General features: G+C 36.2%; 1 protein-coding gene across 1 annotated transcript in view; it reads left to right on the forward strand.

Annotated features, from left to right (window-relative positions):
* NOX1 (NADPH oxidase 1) overlaps window positions 1-19,036 on the forward strand; it is a 41,582-nt gene that overhangs the window by 5,377 nt on the left and 17,169 nt on the right. Inside the window, 5 exon segments of the mRNA XM_054572290.1 lie at window positions 6-82; window positions 417-568; window positions 672-693; window positions 696-852; window positions 940-1,072. Coding sequence (XP_054428265.1) covers window positions 6-82; window positions 417-568; window positions 672-693; window positions 696-852; window positions 940-1,072 — 541 coding nt within the window.

A 19,036-nucleotide genomic window follows, 5' to 3' on the forward strand; every position in this document is an offset into this window, starting at 1 on the left:
TGCAGGCACACCCTGAGAAAACAAGTGTATCTCAACCTCACCTTCCATAAACTGGTGATATTTATGATCTGCCTACACACAGGTGAGGCAAAACATGAAACTGTAGGCTTCTGAGCATTCAGAGTCTAGTTTCATTCATCCATGCTTACAGACATTTAACAAATATTTATTTTACAACTGGCACCATTTGCCAGGCACTGTTCTAGGCCTATTTTCATGGAACTTACATTCTGTTTCTTTGGGAAAAGAATGAGTATGAAAAAGATCTTGGGTCTGTCTACAATCAAGGTTTATTGGGCACCTTCTACAGACCTAGTATTCTGCTACACGCTATATATGGGATTTTACTTTTCTAGTGAGAAAAGCCATGGCACTCCTGAGACATCTGTCACAATCCTTTTCATCTTTCCATTTAGCTATTCATGTCATTGCACACCTGTTTAACTTTGAATTATACAGCAGAAGCCAACAGGCCACAGATGGATCCCTTGTTTCTGTTCTTTCCAGACTATCTTGTTAAGAGAAAGAGGAGGATTTTTGGCTAAATCCCACCCAGTCTTCAAACATTGTGAGTTTACTCAATGGCAAAGCATCTGGACTCTGGTCAGGAACAGGAAAAGCATGGTATCCTTGTTGGATATTGTGTCAGACTGACATTTCTCCTTTCATAGACAGTGATATACGTGACATTCACAGCATTCCTGGTTTCACTGGAGTGATCATTGCAGTAGTTCTGGTTCTCATGGTGACTTCACCTATCGAGTTTATCTGGAGGAGTTATTTTGAGGTCTTCTGGTATACACTCCATATTTTCATCATTTACTTCACTGGCTTAGGAATTCATGGCATTGGGTGAGGTCCTCAGACTCTTTTCTTATCCCCCAGCCCCTGAGCTTGCATAATTCTTTGCTTTGAACTGTTCTTCTTTTTCTATTTCAGTAGAATTGTCCGAGGTCAAACAGAAGACAGCATAAAGGAGAGCCATCCTCACAGGCGCTCAGGTATTTTTGAGAAATGGGATGATCATGACTCCCACTGTGAGCATTCCCAATTTGAGGGGAATCCTGCTGAGGTAAAAACCCTATGAACAAGGATAGACTCTTGTTAGGAACTGTTTTTATTATTGTTATTATTACCATTATTAGTTCAGCCAGTATAACCACAAAATTCCTACCATCAAGAAACTCCAATATTTCTGGCAACAAGCTGAGGAGTTATTGTTATGAGAGGACCCTCAGGATGAAAGACTAATTGTTAGTGCATGTTGTGAAACTCTCTCCAAAGGTAATAATGATAATCCATGTTAATAAGTGTTTACCATGCCCAGGTTTGCTATGTAATATGGATTATTTCATTTATACATAGCAATAACCTATGAAGTAAGTGCTTCTTTTGTCTCCATTTTGAGACAAAAGGTCTAGGATCTTAAGAGATGAAGTAAACTCTCCAGCTCTCACAGTAAGTAACTAGTGGGGCTGGAATTTAAGCCCAGGCTTTTCAGATTTCAAAGACAGTATTCTAGACAACTGTATTGTCCCAAAGGTTAGCTTTGAAATCTCAGTCAATGTCTTTTTTGGGGAAAAAAAAAGCATTCTTTTTAGTGCTATTGAAGTATAATTGACAAATAAAATTGTATATATTTAGAATGTACAATATGATGAATGATATACATAAACTTTGTGAAATGACTACCACAATGAGGTTAATTAACATATCCATCACTTCACATAGTTACTATTTTTTTTTGTGGTGGAAATGTTTAAGATCTACTTTCTAGCAAATTTTGAGTATTATTACACTATTATTAACACAGTATTATTATCTATAGTCACCATACTGCACATTAGATACCCAGAGTTTATTCACCTTGTAACTGAAGGTTTGTACACTTTGACCAACATCTCTCCATTCCAACCTCCACACTCCCACCACCAGGTACTGGTTAACCACTTTCCTACTATGTTTCTACAAGTTCAACTTTTTTTTATTGTTGCTCAATTAAAGTTGTCCCAATTTTCCCCCCATTGTTCTCCCCTGCCCTGCCCACCCCCACTCCCTCAATCAGTCTCCACTATGTTGTCCATTACCATGTGTCTTTTATACATGTTCCTTGACTAGACCCTTCCCTTCTTTCACCCATTTTCCTCTTCCCCCTCCGCTCTAGTCACTGTCAGTTTGTTCCTTGTTTCCATGTCTCTGGTTCTATTTTTTTTTTTTATTCATTAGGTTTCACTTATAGGTGAAATCATATGGTATTTGTCTTTTGCTGCCTGGCTTATTTGACTAAGGATAATACTCTCCAGATCCATTCTTGCTGTCATGAAGGGTAGGAATTCCTTCTTTCTTTCTGCTCCATATTAGTACTCCATTGTGTAAATGTACCGGTTTTTTTTATTCACTCATTTACTGATGGACACTTAGGCTGTTTCCAGCACTTGGCTATTGTAAATAATGCTGTTATGAGGCTATTTAGAGTTGTTTATCATTCCATATAAAAATTTGAAATTTTGTCCTATATCTGTGAAATATGTCATTGGTATTTTGAGAGGGATTGCGTTGAATCTATAGATTGCTTTGGGTAGTGTGGACATTTTAATGATATTAATTTGTCCAATCCATTAACATGTTTTATGCTTCCATTTATTTGTGTCTTCCTTAATTTCTTTCTTCAATGTTGTGTAGTTTTCTGAGTACAGGTCTTTTACCTCCTCCGTTAAGTTTATTTCTAGATATTTTATTTTTCTTGTTGCTATAGTAAATGGGATTTTCCCCCTAGTTTCTGATATTTCATTGTTGGTATACAAAAATGCCTTCAATTTCTGAATATTGACTTTGTAGCCACTGTTTTATCAAATTCATTTATTTTGGTGTCCATAGACATATGAAAGATGCTCAATATCACTATCCATCAGAGAGATGCAAATTAAAACCACAATGAGATTCTACTTCACACCAGTCAGAATGTCCATCATTTATAAATCAACAAACATGAAGTGCTGGTGAGGATGTGGGGAAAAGGGAACCCTGGTGCACTGTTTGTGGGAATGCAGACTGGTGCAACCACTGTGGAAAAGAGTATAGAATTTCATCAAAGAACTAAAGATGAAACTGTCTTTCGATCCAGTGATCCCACTGCTAGGCCTATACCCTAAGAATCCTGAAACACCAATTCCAAAAAACCTGTGCACCCTAATTTTCAACTTCTTAAAAAAGCATTCTTGAGGTTGGCTTTCACTGGTGTTATAAGAATATGCTAAGATGGACCTGAAGATTGTTATGCTAAGTGAAATAAGCCAATCAGTGAAAGACAAATATCATATGACCTCACTTATATGTGGACTCTAATGAACAAAATAAACTAATAAGCAAAATAAAATCAGAGGAATAGAAACATGGAATAGATTGACAGCTATAAGGGGGGGGGCTGGTCAAAAGAAGCTAAAAGGATTAGCTGGAGAACCTATATGCATGACCCATAGACATGGACAACCGTGTGGGGATTGCCTGCGGGACATGTTGGGCAGCTGGGTGGAGGGGGACAAAGGGGCAAAAAGTGGGACAACTGTAATAACATAAACTATAAAATATAATTTAAATTAAAAAATAACATGCTTAGAAATTATTGTTAGATAGTGGATGACCAAGAAAGTGGATTCCAAAAAACTCAAAGTGTACCTCAGTGTAATTATGTGGATATTATGGCTTACTTTTACTTGCTCATAAAATATGTTAGATTGAAGAATAAAGGGAAGGGAAAAGTTAACTTGTGGTGCCTCAAAGTTCTCTGAGGATGACTAAATCATTTAAATCAGATGCAGAATGAAGAGCAATAGCTCAGTCCTTATCTAGAAAGGGAAAATTATCTAAAAAAGTTCCCTAAAGTTGGCATTTTAAATCAGTGGGAAAAAGATAACAGCATTCAATAATTTTTTAAGGATAATAAGACATTCATCTAGGAAGAAAAACTTTCTCTTTATTCCACACTTTACATTAAAATGTGGATGAAGGATGCATGGGTCAAGAATTTAAATGTTAAAAAAATAAAGAAATCATAAAAGTACTCTAAGACCACATGAGAATTTTTTTCTAATACTGGAATATTAGTAAAAATACTCTCTAAGATTTAAAAAACTATAAAACAAGAAAATGAAACATAATAAATTTTAATAAATATATATTCAAATTTATTATCACATGCACACATAATTTTGTGTAGCAAAAAATAAAACTCTGCATAAATAATAAAAGCAGGCAGCAAATTACCAAAAAGGAAAAGTATTTACAATGTACAGTCCATAAACTAATTTCCTGATATATAAATGACTCCTACAAATCAACAACAAAATGTCTAACAACTCAGTAGAAGACATGAACAGTATGATCACAGAAATGGCAATATATGTTAATCTTAAATATATGAAGTGATGCTAGATGTTTTTCATAACAGAAGAAATGCAAAAAAACTACATTAAGATACTTAAAAAAAACAAACAGATTAGCAAAGATCAAAAAGTCTGCTGGTGTGCTGTGTTGGCAATGCTCTCATGCATTGCTGGGGAGTGTACATGTGTACAACTGCTTGTAAGGATGATTTGGCAGTATTTATCAAATTTAAAAATTATATTTTCAGGAGTTTTTCTAAAAATATACCTGCATATATGTTAACATGTATTAGGTTATTCATTGTCACATTGCTTAATAGAACAAAAGATTGTAAATAAGTGCCAATCAATAGAGGACTGGTTAAGTTATGGGACTTTCCTACAATTATGGGACTTTTCTACAGCCATTAAAGAGAAAGAAGTAGCTCTGTAAGTACTAATATAGAGTGGTCTCTAAGATGTTAAATGAAAAAAGGCAGGGCAGTGTGTATAGTCTGCTACCATTTGCACTTTAATGCAATATTATCACATAAATGAATATTCTCTGGAAGGATTTACAAAATAATAACCTCACCTCTGGGGAGTTGAGGCATAGGGATGGGAAGGAAGATTTGTACTTTTAAATTTTGTGCAATGTACATATATTACTTATTTAAAAAATAATTTGAAAATTGCATACCTGATATATGTTAAGAGCACATTTCATTTAAAAAGTCAGAGGAGCCCTAGCTGGTCTGGCTCAGTGGATTGAGCACTGGCCTGTGAACCAAAGTGTCACCGGTTTGATTCCCAGTGTAGGGCACATGCTTGGGTTGCAGGCCAGATCCCTAGCAAGGGGCGTGTGAAGTGGAACCACACATTGATGTTTTTCTCCTTCTTTCTCCCTCTCTTCCCCCGTCTAAAAGGTAAAAAAAAAAAAAAAAAAAAAAAAAAAAACAGAGGAACTTGTAAGCTATAACCAGAGTCCTCCTGCATTATTCAACAAGAGACCCTTAAAATCAGGAACTTATAAAGCTCGATCAGTCTGTTACTAAGGCAGCTAATCCTCTTTCATACCTTGCACATCAACATGTATTTTTTCCCACATATTAACACACATAGGGTATATTTGGCTTATTTGGAGATATACTTAAAACTCAAGGGACCTGTGATTGATGACATAATACCCCAAGGGAGAGAACACCAGTTTTGCCATCTATTTTAATATATTGCTTTATTTCTTCCATAAATATTAAAAAATGTTCTCTCCATAGTATCCCCATTTAAAAATTATAAAAATAATTCCTGGTTATTGTAGAAAGTTTGGAAAATGCAGAAAAATATTTAGAGGAAAATAAAAATTTCACAGAGTTCTACCATATAGACTTAATAATTTTTCCCCTTCAACCATATCATTGGATGCTTTCTTCTGTTGTCAGATATTCTTTTTTTTCCCAGTGAGTGTGTCCTCTCTCTGTCATTCTCTCTTTCTTTCTTTTTTTTATGTTTAATTTTTATTTATTTTTCATTTTTTTAATTTATAAATCATGTTTGTTCTATTACAGTTGTCTCAATATTTACCCATTTACCCCCTCCACCCATCCCACCCCCACCACCCCGACTCCCATAGTCAATTCCCAATCTGTTGTCCATGTCCATGGGCCATTCATGCATATTCTTTGTCTAGTCCCTTCCCCTTCTTTCCACCATTGTCCTCTTTCCCCATCCCCTCTGGTCACTTTCAGTCTGCTCCATGTTTCCATGCCTGTAGTCTCTTTGGTTAGTTTATTTTGTTGAATACAGTCCATTTATAGGTGAGATCATATGGTATTTGTATTTCATCAACTGGCTTATTTCACTTAGCTTAATATTCTCCAGTTCCATCCATGTTGTCGCAAAGAGTAGGAGTTTCATTTCTCTCTCTCTCTCTCTCTTTTTCTTTCTTTCTTTCATTTTATTTATTTTTAAATGTCAAAGTTAATTATAAAATATTTAAAAAATTAAAACCATTTTACAGTCTCAGCAATTAAAACAACATGACACCAGCACAGAAATAATCAAGTAGATCAATGAAATATAATAAGCATTCTAGAGACAAACATATATATCTGTCTAACAATGTAATATATGATTAAGTTGAGGTTTCAAATCAATGGGTAAAATAAAGGTTATTTAAAAAGTAAGGTGCATGAACCACTATTACTTGAAATAAAACAAATAGAGAGCCCTACTTCACACATTATACAAGAAATATTCAAGTGAGTTAAAAATCAATATGTAGAATCTGAGGAGTTCTAGGAGAAAACACAAACTAACACTTTCCTTACCCTGAAGTAAAATATTCAAACCCAGAAGCTATAAAGTAAAAAATTGGCAATATGACTATAGTAAACATTTAAGATTGTACAGTAATATACATATAAAAAGTTAAAGGACAAGAAATAGAATAGGACAATATTTGCAACACATTTATAAAAGGGTTAATAGTTTGTTTTGTGTTGGTTTTTTTTTGTTTGTTTTTTTTAGGGAAAAAATTCTACAAACATTTAATCAAAAAATGAATAAAGAATACCAAAAAGTCATTTAAAGCTCTTTAAAAATAATGGAAATAGGCAATAAATATACAAAACAGGTTTAGTTTCAACAAATAATAAAGGAACAATTAAAATAACATCATTGTCACAATCAGATTAATATATATTAAACTATATTGGTAATATCAAGTATTGGCAACTGCAAAAGGAACTAGGTATTCGTAGACTCTTTTTCTTCATCTTAAAGCAGTTCCTTTAGCATATTTTGCAGTGCTGGTTTGGTGGAGGTGTATTCTTTTAGCCTTCTTTGTCTGGGAAGCTCCTAATTTCACCTTCCATTTTAATTGAGAGCCTTGCTGGGTAGAGCAGTTTTGGCTGCAAACCTTTGCTTTTCATGACTCGGAATATTTCTTGCCACTCCCTTCTGCCTTGCAGTGTTACTGTTGAGAAGTCAGCCGATAGCTGTATCGGGGCTCCTTTATATGTTACTACTTGTTTCTCCCTTGCTGCGTTTAGGCCTCTCTGTTTGTCTTTGATATTTGCCATTTTGATGATGATGTGTCTTGGAGTGGGCCTCATTGGGTTCCTATTGAGTCGGACCTTCTCTGCTTCTTGGGCTTGTGAGACTTTTTCTCTTCTCAAATTAGGGAAGTTTTCCATCATTACTTTTTCAGACAGGTTCTCTATCACTTCCTCATCCTCTTCTCCTTCTGGTATCTCTATTATATGGATATTATTACATTTCAGGCTGTCCTGCATTTCCCTCAATGCCTCTTCATTCTTTTTGAGTCTTTTTTCATTTTCTCGTTCTTTCTCAGAGCTTTTTTCTACCTTATCCTCCAGCTCACTGATTCGTTCCTCTGCTTCATCAAGCTTGCTTTTGATTCTTTCTACTGTGTTCTTCAATTCCAAAATTGTATTCTTCATTTCCTTTGGCCTCTTATTGACAGTTTCTATATCCTTTTTCATGCTGATATAGTTTGCAGTAAGTTCCTCATAGTTTCCCTGTAGTTTTTTTATAATTCTCTCTGAGCTCACTGAGCTCATTCAGCTTCCTTAGAACCATTGTTTGGAACTCAGTATCTGAGAGTTTACTTGCCTCTATTTCATTTAGTTGTCTTTCTGGGAATTGCTCCTTTCCCTTTCATTGGGGGGTGTTTCTTTGTCTTCCCATTATTTGTGAGACTCTTCCTTTTTGCTTCTGCTTCTTAAGTTGATCTTTCTTGATTTCCTGACTTTGTGGTGTGAACTTCTATGATAGGAGACCGCTGTCTTTACTTTCTGGATCGGCCTCTGATAATGTCAGATGTCATCCCTGTCTGACCTTAGGCAGTCTGAGACTTACAGCAATCTACTGTCTGTGGCTGTCTCCTTCAGCTGTTTATCTCCAGATATTCTTTTGAAATATTGGTTTTAAAGAAGCTGGATGATATATCATTTTTCTTTCTTTTCTACATGGTCATTTTTAATGACCTTCAGAGCATTATGCTAATTGAAATATCAGACAATGACAAATACCATGTGATTTCACTTATAGGTGAAATCTATGTGTTTTTTTTTTTTTTTAACTGAGCTCATACATACAAGAAAAGAATGCAGGTTGCCAGAGTCAGGGGATGGATTTTGGGCAAAAATGGGTGAAAGTGGTTAACAGGTACAGACTTCTAGTTATAAATAAGTAAGTCCTTGGGATGTAATGTACAGCATGGTAACTATAATTAATAATGCTGTATTGCATGTTTCCACATTGCTAAGAGAGCAGATCTTAAAACACCTCATCATAAGAAAAACATTTTTGTGACTCTGTAAGGTTTTGGATGTTTACTAGACTTAGTGTGGTGATCATTTTACAATATATACAAATATGGAATCATTAGCTTGTACACCTAAAATTAATATAGTATTATATGTTAATCATATCTCAATACAAAAATAAACTAAAATTAAATTAAAAAGACAGTTTAGTATTGACAAAGATATCTGTATTATATCTCACATTTTGTCATTTTTTTCTTAGTAAATAATGTGGCCATTACTATACTTGTATATTTCGTGGACACTTTAATTATTTCTTTATGTTCATTTCCTAGAAGTGCAATTCCTGGGTAAAAGAGAAGGGATGCTTTCCAGGCTGTTGAGATGTATTGCCAAATTGTTCCCTGGAAAGATGCTACTAACTTGCACTTTCACCAGCTTCACATGTGAATGTGTCCGTTTCTCTGCAACCCAGTTAATGGTGGGCATTATTGTTTAAAGTTGTTTTTCAATTTGAGAAGCTAAAATGTTATTTAGTTTTAATATTCATTTCTCTGATTACTTCTGAGACCAAAATTTTTTCCTCAATGTTGTTAACCATTTCTAAATACTTTTTTCATGTCTCCTGAATTCAGCTGGAGATTTGTCCCAAGTAAGAAGTAATATCAAATTGTAAAACACCCACTCTCAAGTTCACTAGCCCCATCTCTGCCCCTTTCCTCCCCAGAGATATCCAAGGAATTTATGTACCTGAAACAGCATGGGAAATCTCATTTCACACAGTTCTGATATATCACACTTAAACAATTGTGTAAGAAAGGACATTACTTAGCACTGCAAGAAAATACATTTTTAGTAGCTCCTGTGCATATGAAAGCAACTTGTTACCTTTAAGAAAATTTCAGCGATAGAAAGTTTGCTTTTCAAAAAATATAGAAAAGATAAAAACAATATTACCATGTTAGGTGTTTTGAGCACCTGAGAAAAAAAGTGATGGCTAAGTAACAAGTTTTATATATTTTTACCAGTAGTGTCAGCCATTTACTTTCTCTTTTAGCGTGTTTTGTTTTAAACCATCTGCTTTCATTTCACATCTATCTTCTCTGTTGGTTTTTCAGATTGGACAAGCTGCCCTGGAAAACTGTCTTAGATTCTTAAAATTAAATTATATACACACATATATGTATATGCATATATGTATTACATATATATATAAATGTACACATAAACACATATATGTATATATATGAGGTCTGTACAGAAAAAGTACAGTCATTGCTAATCAAATGAGAATGGTTTTCATGACATTGATGTAATCTGGCAGCCAGGAGAGTGGACTGGAATGCTCATGTGTGAACAATGATGATTTTACTGTACTAGTCAGGGGGAGCAGTAAATGCCATTGAGTATGTGTACAGTGTGGCCTTCGCATTCAAAATGACAGAGTGAATAGAGCAATAAATCTGCATCAAATTTTGCATAAAGCTTGAACATTCCTCTGAGGAAACTATTTGGATGATTCAGAAAGTTGCAGCTATGGGAAACTGATGATTGGCAGCTTCATCACCACAACATGCTCACTCATACATCATGTCTCCTGCAGGGTTTCTTAGCGAAACATCAAATCACCCAGGTGGCTCAGCCCCACTACAGTCCTGATTTGGTGCCCTGTGACTTCTTTCCTTGTCCCCAAACTGAAATCACCTTTCAAAGGGAAGAGATTTCAGAGCATTGATAAGATTCAGGAAAATACGACAAGGCAGCTGAAGGCAATTGGGAGAACTGCATGCAGTTCCCAAGGTGCCAACTTTGACAGGCACTGAGATGTCATTGTCCTATGTACAGTGTTTCTTGTATCTTCTATCTTTTTCAAGAATTGCCTCCATTTTTCATATTACATGGCTGGATACCTATGGACAGACCTTGTATATATGTATACACATATAATATATACAATTATGTATTTAAGTTAAACATTTTATTGTTTATGCTATTACTGTTATAAGTGAGATCATATGATATTAATCTTTCATTGACTGGTTTATTTCACTTAGCACAATAGTTGGTAGTTCCATCCATGTTTTCACAAAAAGTAAAAATTCCTTTATTTAAAAAATTTCTGTGCACATTTTTTAATAAAGATTTTTGGTTTTATTTATTTCTAGAGAGAGGAAGAGAAACATCAATGTGTGGTTGCCTTTCACGCACCCCAAACTGGTGACCTGGTATGCCACCCAGGTATGTGCCCTGCCTGGGAATCGAACCAGCCACCACTTGGTTCTCAGGTTGGCACTCAGTCCACTGAGCCACACCAGTCAGGGCAAAAACTCCTTCTTTTTTACTATTACATAGCATTCCACTGTAAATGTACCACAGCTTTTTTTATCCGTTCATCTACTGATGGGCAATTAGGCTGTTTCAAATTATGCCTATTGTAAAAAATGCTGCTATGAACATAGGAGTGCATATATTCTTCTGAATTGGTATTGTGGGTGATTTTTGAATATGTGGAATCCATTTTTAATATTTTGAAGAAACTGTACTGTTTCCAGAGCGGTTGCACCAGTCTGTATTCTCACCAACAGTGAACTAGGGTTCCCTTTTTTTCACATCCTTGCCAGCATTTGTTGTTTATTGATTTATTAATAATAGCCCTTTTGGCAAGTGTGTGGAGATCTCATTGTGATTTTAATTTGTATCTCTCTGACAGCTAGTGATGTTGAGCATCTTTTCATATTTCTATGGGTAAACTATATGTCCTCCTTGGAAAAGTGTTTATTCAGATCCTTTGCCCATTTTTAGATTGGATTATTTATCTTCCAGGTGTTGAGTTGTATAAGTTCTTTATATATTTTAGAGATTAGACCCTCGTTCAATGTATCATTGGCAAATATGTTCTCCCATACAGCAGGTTCCTTTTTCATTTTGTTGATTTTTTTTAGCTTAATAGTTTCTTCAGCTGTACAGAACCTTTTTAATTTGAGGTAGCACCATTTGTTTATTTCTTTTCTTTTGTTTCACTTGCTCTAGGAGCTACATCCACAAACATATTTCTACATGAGATATCTGAATTATATATATATATATATGTGTGTGTGTGTGTATATATATATATATATATATATATATATATATATAATTGATTATGCTATTACACTTGTCCCATTTTTTCTCCCCTTTATTCCTCTCTGCCCTGCACCTCCCCTGCATCAGCATTCCTCCCCTGTCTTAGTTCATGTCCATGGGCTGTACATATAAGTTCTTTGGTGTCTCCATTTCCTATGCTATCCTTAACCTCTTCCTGTCTATTTTGTACTTACTATTTATGTTTCTTATTTCCTGTACATTTTCCCCCATTCTTCCCCCTCCCCCACCACTCTGATCTCCATTTCTGTGATTCTGCTCCTGTTCTGGTTGTTTGCTTAGTTTGTTTTAGTTTTTGGTTTTCTTAGGTTCAGTCGTTGATAATTGTGAGCCTGTTGTCATTTTCCTGTTCATAGATATTGATCTTTTCCTTAGAAGTCCCTTTAATATTTCATATACTAAGAGTTTGGTGATGACGAACTCCTTTAACTTGACCTTACCTGGGAAACACTTTACCTGCCCTTCCATTCGAAATGATAGCTTTGCTGGACAGAGTAATCTTGGATATAGATCCTTGCCTTTCAGGACTTTGAACACTTCTTACCAGCCCCTTCTTGCCTGCAGGGTTTCTTTTGAGAAATCAGCTGATATGGGGACTCCTTTGTAGGTAACTCTCTCCGTTTCTCTTGCTGCTTTTAAGATTCCTTCCTTATCTTTAATCTTGGGTAATGCAATTATGATTTGCCTTGGAGTGTGCTTCCTTGGGCCCAACTTCTTCGGCACTCTCTGAGCTTCCTGGACTTCCTGGAAGTCTATTCCCTTGGTCAGATAGAAGTTCTCCTTAATTATTTTTTTTTCAAATAAGTTTTTAATTTATTTCTCTTCCTCTTCTCTTCCTGGCACCCCTATGATTCAGATGTTGGGACATTTAAAGTTGTCCCAGAGGTTCCTAAGCCTCTCCTCATTTTTTTGAATTCTTGTTTCTTCATTCTGTTTTGGTTGAATGTTTAGCTCTTCCTTCTGCTCCAAAATGTTGATTTGAGTCCTGGTTTCCTTCCCTTCACAGTTGGTTCCCCACATATTTTCCAATATTTTAATTTTCATAGCCTTCACTTTTTCCTCCATTTTGTGACCATACTCAACCATTTCTATGAGTATCTTCGTTATCAGTGTTTTGAACTGTGCATCTGATAAGTTAGCTATCTCTTAATTGCTTAGTTCTATTTTTGGGGCTTTCATCTGTTCTTTCATTTGGTCCATATTTCTTTGTCTCAGCATGCCTGTTACATTGGAAGGGGTGAAACCTTACGTATTTGCCTCCCAGGGCAACCCAGGTCACTCTACTGTGGCACTATATGTGGGGGAAAGATCAGAGAGAAAGAACAATGCAGCTTGCTTGGCTCTTGGCAGGCTTTCAGTCACTTCCCCTGCTACCCACAAGGAAATTGGGCCCTTCCAGTGCTGATTCCCAGAAAGGTGTGTTTCTGTATGACCCTGTGGGTCTCTCCAGCGAACTCTCCTGTGAGGCTTGGAGTTTCTTCTGCTGTCGCACCCCCCACAGATTTTTACAGCCAGAGGTTTTGAGGCTTTTTTTTCCTGCATGGGAATGCTGGATTGTATAGTCTGTATCACTCTCCTGCTGTTCCTGCCAGTTTATCTGCACACAAATATGGGACAACCTGGTCTATGAGCTCACACCTCGCCTGCCTGGTCCTTCAGCCACCGCCTTGCCACACATCCTTTCCACCCAGGTTGCCAGTATCTGCCCCTCCTTCTGGCCTACATGGATATTTCTTCAACTCCTTGGTTGTAAGACTTCCATACAGTTCAATTTTCTGGTAGTTATGGTTATTTATTAAAATTAATTAATTAATTAATTTTTAAATTTTTCACTTACATTTGTCTCCATGTTCCCACCACCACTTTCCCTTGCCCCACCCACCCCCACATTTCCCCCTCAATCCTTCCCCACTTTGGCATCATCCATATGTCCTTCATATCTGTTCCTTCATCTGGCCCTTCCCCTTCTCCTCACTGCTATTCCCATCCTTCCCTCCCTCCTCTCCCCATCAGTTTTTTCTTTCTTTCAATGTTTCTGGTCTATTTGCCTTGCCTGCTTGCTTTGCTGATTACGTTCCATTTATAAGTGACGTCATATGGTATTTGTCTCTCACTGCCGGGCTTATCTCACTTAGCATAATGCTCTCCAGTTCCATCCACGCTGTTGCGAAGGGTAGGAGCTTTTTCTTTCTGCTGCATAGTATTCCATTCTGTAAATGTACCACAGTTTTTTGATCCACTCATTTATTGATGGGCACTTAGGTTGCTTCCAACACTTGGCTATTGTAAACTGTGCTGCTATGAACATTGGGGTGCATAGCTTCTTTTGAATTGGTGCTTTGGGGTTCTTACGGTATAGTCCCAGCAGTGAAATCACTGGGTCAAAAGGCAATCCATTTTTAGATTTTTGAATAAATTCCAAACTATTTTCCACAGTGGCTGTACCAGTCTGCATTCCCAGCAACAGTGTACTAGGGTTCCCTTCTCTCCACAACCTCAACAGCACCTGTTGTTTGTTGATTTATTTATGATGGCCATTCTGACCGGTGTGAAGTTTTATCACATTGTGGTTTTAATTTGCATTTCTCTGATGTCTAGTGAAGATGAGCATCCTTTCATATGTGTCTGGGCCCTGTATATGACCTCTTTGGAGAAGTGTCTGTTCAGGTCTTTTGCCCATTTTTAAATTGGATTGTTTGTCTTCCTGGAGTGGAGACATGTGAGTTCTTTATATATTTTGGAGATCAAACCCCTGTCTGAGGTATCATTGGCAAATATATTTTCCCATACAGTTGGCTCCCTTTTAATTTTGCTGATGTTTTCTTTAGCTATGCAGAAGCTTCTTATTTTGATAAAGCTCCATTTGTTTATTTTTTTTTCCTTTATGTCCCTTGCTCTAGGGGACATATTGGTGAAAATATTGCTGTGTGGGATATCTGAGAATTTCCTGCCTGTGTTATCCTCTAGGACTTTTATGGTGTTGCAACTTGTATTTAAGTCTTTAATCCAATTTAAGTTTATTTTTGTGTATGGTGGAAGTAGCTGGTCACATTTCAATTTTTTGTATGTAGCTGTCTAGCTTTCCCAGCACCATTACTTAAAGTGGCTATTTTTGCTCCATTTTATGCCTCTGCACCCTTTGTCGATTATTATTTGACCCTGGAGACATGGATTTACTTCTGGATCTCCATTCTGTTCCATCGAGCTATGTGTTTTCTTATGCCAGTATCAGACTGTTTTGATTACAGTGGCCTTGTAATATAGTTTGATACCTGTATTGTAATCCCTCCTGATTTGTTCTTCTTTTTCAAAGTTACTGCAGCTATTGGGAGTCATTTATGATTTCATATAATTTTTTAAATGTTTTTTCGATGGCTGTGAAATATGCCATTGGTATTTCAATAGGGATTTCATTGAAATAGAAATTGCATTGTGTATTATGGACATTTTGATGATGTTAATTCTTCCAATTTGTGAATAAGGTTTATGCTTCCATTTATGTGTGTCTTCCTTTATTTCTTTCTTCAGTGTTGTATCATTTTCTGCATACAGGTCTTTTACTTTCTTGGTTAAGTTTATAATTAGGTACTTTATTTTTCTTGTTGCTATAGCAATGGGGATTTTTTTCCTGATTTCTTATTCTGATATTTCATTGTTGGTGTACAAAAAACACCTACAATTTCTGAATATTGACAGTGTATTATGCTGTTTTCCTAAATTCACTTATTAGGTCTAGTAGTTTTCGGGAGGAGTCTATGGGGTTGTCCATGTACACTATCAAGTCATCTGTAAACAATGATAGTTTTACTTCCTCCTTTCCAATTTCGATGTCTTTTATTTCTTTTTCGTGTGTGATCGCTGTGACTAGGGCTTCCAATACTATGTTGAATATGAGCGGTAAAATCTGACATCCTTGTCTTGTTCCTGATCTTAGTGGGAAGGCTTTTAGATTTTGCCCATTGAGTCCATTGGCAAGTTTCTCACCAAGTTTCTTGATGAGTCTGCTTAAAATTTTGTCTATTTTGTTTATAATTTCAAGAAATAACTCCTGTATTGGATGATCCCCTGAATTGTTCTTATAGTCTCCATGTCATTCAATTATAATGTTGGCTTTAGTTTTTTCATATATGGCCTTTATTATGTTGAGGTATGCTCCTTTTTTCCAACTTAGCTGGGTCTTTATATCATAAATGGGTGATGTATCTAATCAGATGTTTTTTCCACATTTATTGATATGTTCATGTGGTTATTTTTGTTTATTTGATGTATTACATTTATGGATTTGTGAATATTGAACTATCCTTGCATCTCTGGGATGAGTCCCACTTGATCATGGTAGATACTCTTTTTAATGTATTGCTCTATGTGGTTTGCCAATATTTTGTTGAGGAATTTAGCATCTATGTTTCTCAGCAATATTGGCCTGTAGTTTTTTCTTGGTTATGTCTTTATCTGGCTTTAGGATTAGGATGATGCAGGCCTCATAAAAAGATTTTAAGAATCTTCCCTCTTGGACATTTTGGAATAGTCTGAGAAGGAGTGAGGTGGGCTCTTCATAAAATGTTTTTAAAATTCTCCTGTGAAACCTTCCAGTCCCATGCTTTTCTGTGACAGGAGATTGTTGATTACTGCTTCAATTTCCCCAGATGTTATCGGTCTGTTCAGGCTTTCTGCTTCTTCTTCATTCAGTGTTGAAAGGTTATATTCTACAAATTTGTCCATTTCATCCAGATTCTCAAATTTCTTGGCATATAATTTTTCATAGTAGTTTCTTACATTCCTTTGTATTTCTGTGGTATCAGTTGTTATTTCTTTTCTCTTCTTTCTTTTCTGATATTAATTATTTGGATACTCTCTTTTTTTCTTGATGAGTCTGCTTAAAGTTTTGTCTATTTTGTTTATAATTTCAAGAAATAACTCCTGTATTGGATGATCCCCTGAATTGTTCTTATAGTCTCCATGTCATTCAATTATACTTCAATCTTGATTATTTCCTTTCTTTTTTTTAAATTTATTTATTTTTTTCAAATACATTTGTCTCTGCCTATCCCCCACAACTTTTCCCTGCCCCACTCCCCCACTCCCTCCCTAAATCCTTCCCCACTTTGCGTTTGTCCATGAATCCTTGCTATATGTTCCTTGACTTGCCCCTTCCCTTCCTTTTCCGCTGGCCACCCCCCACTTCCCTCTTGTCTCTGTTGGTTTCATTTCTTTTTTTTTTTTTTTCTGTGTTGCTGGTCTTACTTTCCTTGCATCTTTGTTTTGTTGGTTAGGACCCGCTTATAGGTGAGATCATAGGGTATTTGTCTTTCGCCCCCTAGCTTATTTCACTTAGCATAATGCTCTCTAGTTCCATCCATGCTGCCGTGAAGTTTCATAGTTCTTGCTTTTCTTCTGCTGCATAGTATTCCATTGTGTAAATGTACCATAGTTTTTTGATCCAATCATTTACTGATGGGCATTTAGGTTGCTTCCAACACTTGGCTATTGTGAATTGTGCTGCTATGAACATTGGGATGCATAGGTTCTTTTGAATTGGCATTTTGGGATTCTTAGGGTATAGTCCCAGCAGGGGAATCACTGGATCAAAAGGCAGTTCCATTTTCAGCTTTTTGAGGAAATTCCACACTGCTTTCCACAATGGCTGCACCAGTCTGCATTCCCACCAACAGTGGACTAGGGTTCCCTTTTCTCCACAGCCTCGCCAGCACCTGTTGTTTGTTGATCTGCTTATGATGGCCATTCTGACCGGCGTGATGTGGCATCTCATTGTGATTTTGATCTCCATTTTTCTGATGGCTCGTGATGCCAAGCATCCTTTCAAATGTCTCTGGGTCCTCTGTATCTCTTCCTTGGAAAAGCGTCTGCCCAGGTCCTTTGCCCATTTTTTGATTGGATCATTAGTCTTCTTGGAGTGGAGTCATGTGAGTTCTCTATATATTTTGGAGATTAAACCTCTATCTGATGTATCATTAGCAAATATATTTTCCCATGCAGTTGGCTCCCTTTTCACTTTGCTGATGTTTTATTTATCCATGCAGAAGCTTCTTATTTTGATGGGGACCTCATCAAAATATTTCCTTTCTTGTATTTGTTTTGGGCTTTTTTTGTTGTTGTTGTTTCTCCAGTTCTTCAAGCAGGAGGGTTAGGTCATCTATTTGAAATAATTCTTTCTTTTTTAGGTAGGCCTGTATTGCTAAGAACTCCCCCCCCCCTAGGACTTCCTTCACTGTGTCCCACAGGATATGGACTGTTGTGTGTTCATTTTCATTTGTTACCAGAAACTTGTTGATTTTCTCTTTGGTCTCATTATTGACCCATTCATTCTTTAATAGCGTGCTATTCAGTCTCCATGAGTTTGAAAGCTTTTGAGGTTTTTCCTTGATATTGGATTCCAGTTTCAAGATCTTGTGGTCCAAGAAAATGCTTGTTATGATTTTGATTTTCCTGAATTTGTTGAGGCTTGTTTTGTCTCCTATCATACGGTCTATCTTTGAAAATGTTCTGTGTGCATTTGAAAAGAATGTGTATTTTGGGTCTTTGGGGTGAAAGCTTCTATTTATGTCAGTTAATTCCATTTGTTCTAATGAATCATTCACTTTCACAATATCCTTGTTGATGTTTTGTTTGAAAGATTTATCGAGTTTTGGAAGTGTGGTGTTAACATCCCCTACTATCAGTGTGTTGCTGTCTATATCTTTCTTGAAGATCTCCAAGATTTTCCTTATATATTGGGGTGCTCCTATGTTGGGTCCATATAGGTTTATAGTGTTTATGTATTCTTGATGGAGTCTTTCTTTGAGTATTATAAAGTGTCTTTCTGGATCTCTTTTTATGGCCTTTGTTTTGAAATCTGTTTTGTCTGATTCAAGTATTGCTACCTCTGCTTTTTATTCCTGTCCATTTGCTTGGATTATTTTGTTCCATGGCTTTACTTTCAATCTGTATACGTCCTTTGTTCTGAGATATGTCTCTTGTAGATAGTATATGTGTGGTTCATGTTTTCTTATCCATTCAGCTGCCCTATGTCTTTGGTTTGGGCATTTAATCCATTTACATTTAAAGCTATTATTGCTAAGTGCTTATCCGTTTTTTCTCTTTCTACCTGTGACTTTCTCTTTCTCATTTTTTTCCTTCATCTTCTTAAACCAGTCACTTTAGCATATCTTGTAGTGCTGGTTTGGTGGAGGTGTATTCTTTTAGTTTTCTTTCATCTGGGAAACTCCTTATTACACCTTCCAT

This window comes from Pteronotus mesoamericanus, unplaced genomic scaffold (assembly GCF_021234165.1).
Source record: "Pteronotus mesoamericanus isolate MK-2021 breed Mesoamerican mustached bat unplaced genomic scaffold, CSHL_Meso_final contig_227, whole genome shotgun sequence".
Lineage (NCBI taxonomy): Eukaryota > Metazoa > Chordata > Mammalia > Chiroptera > Mormoopidae > Pteronotus > Pteronotus mesoamericanus.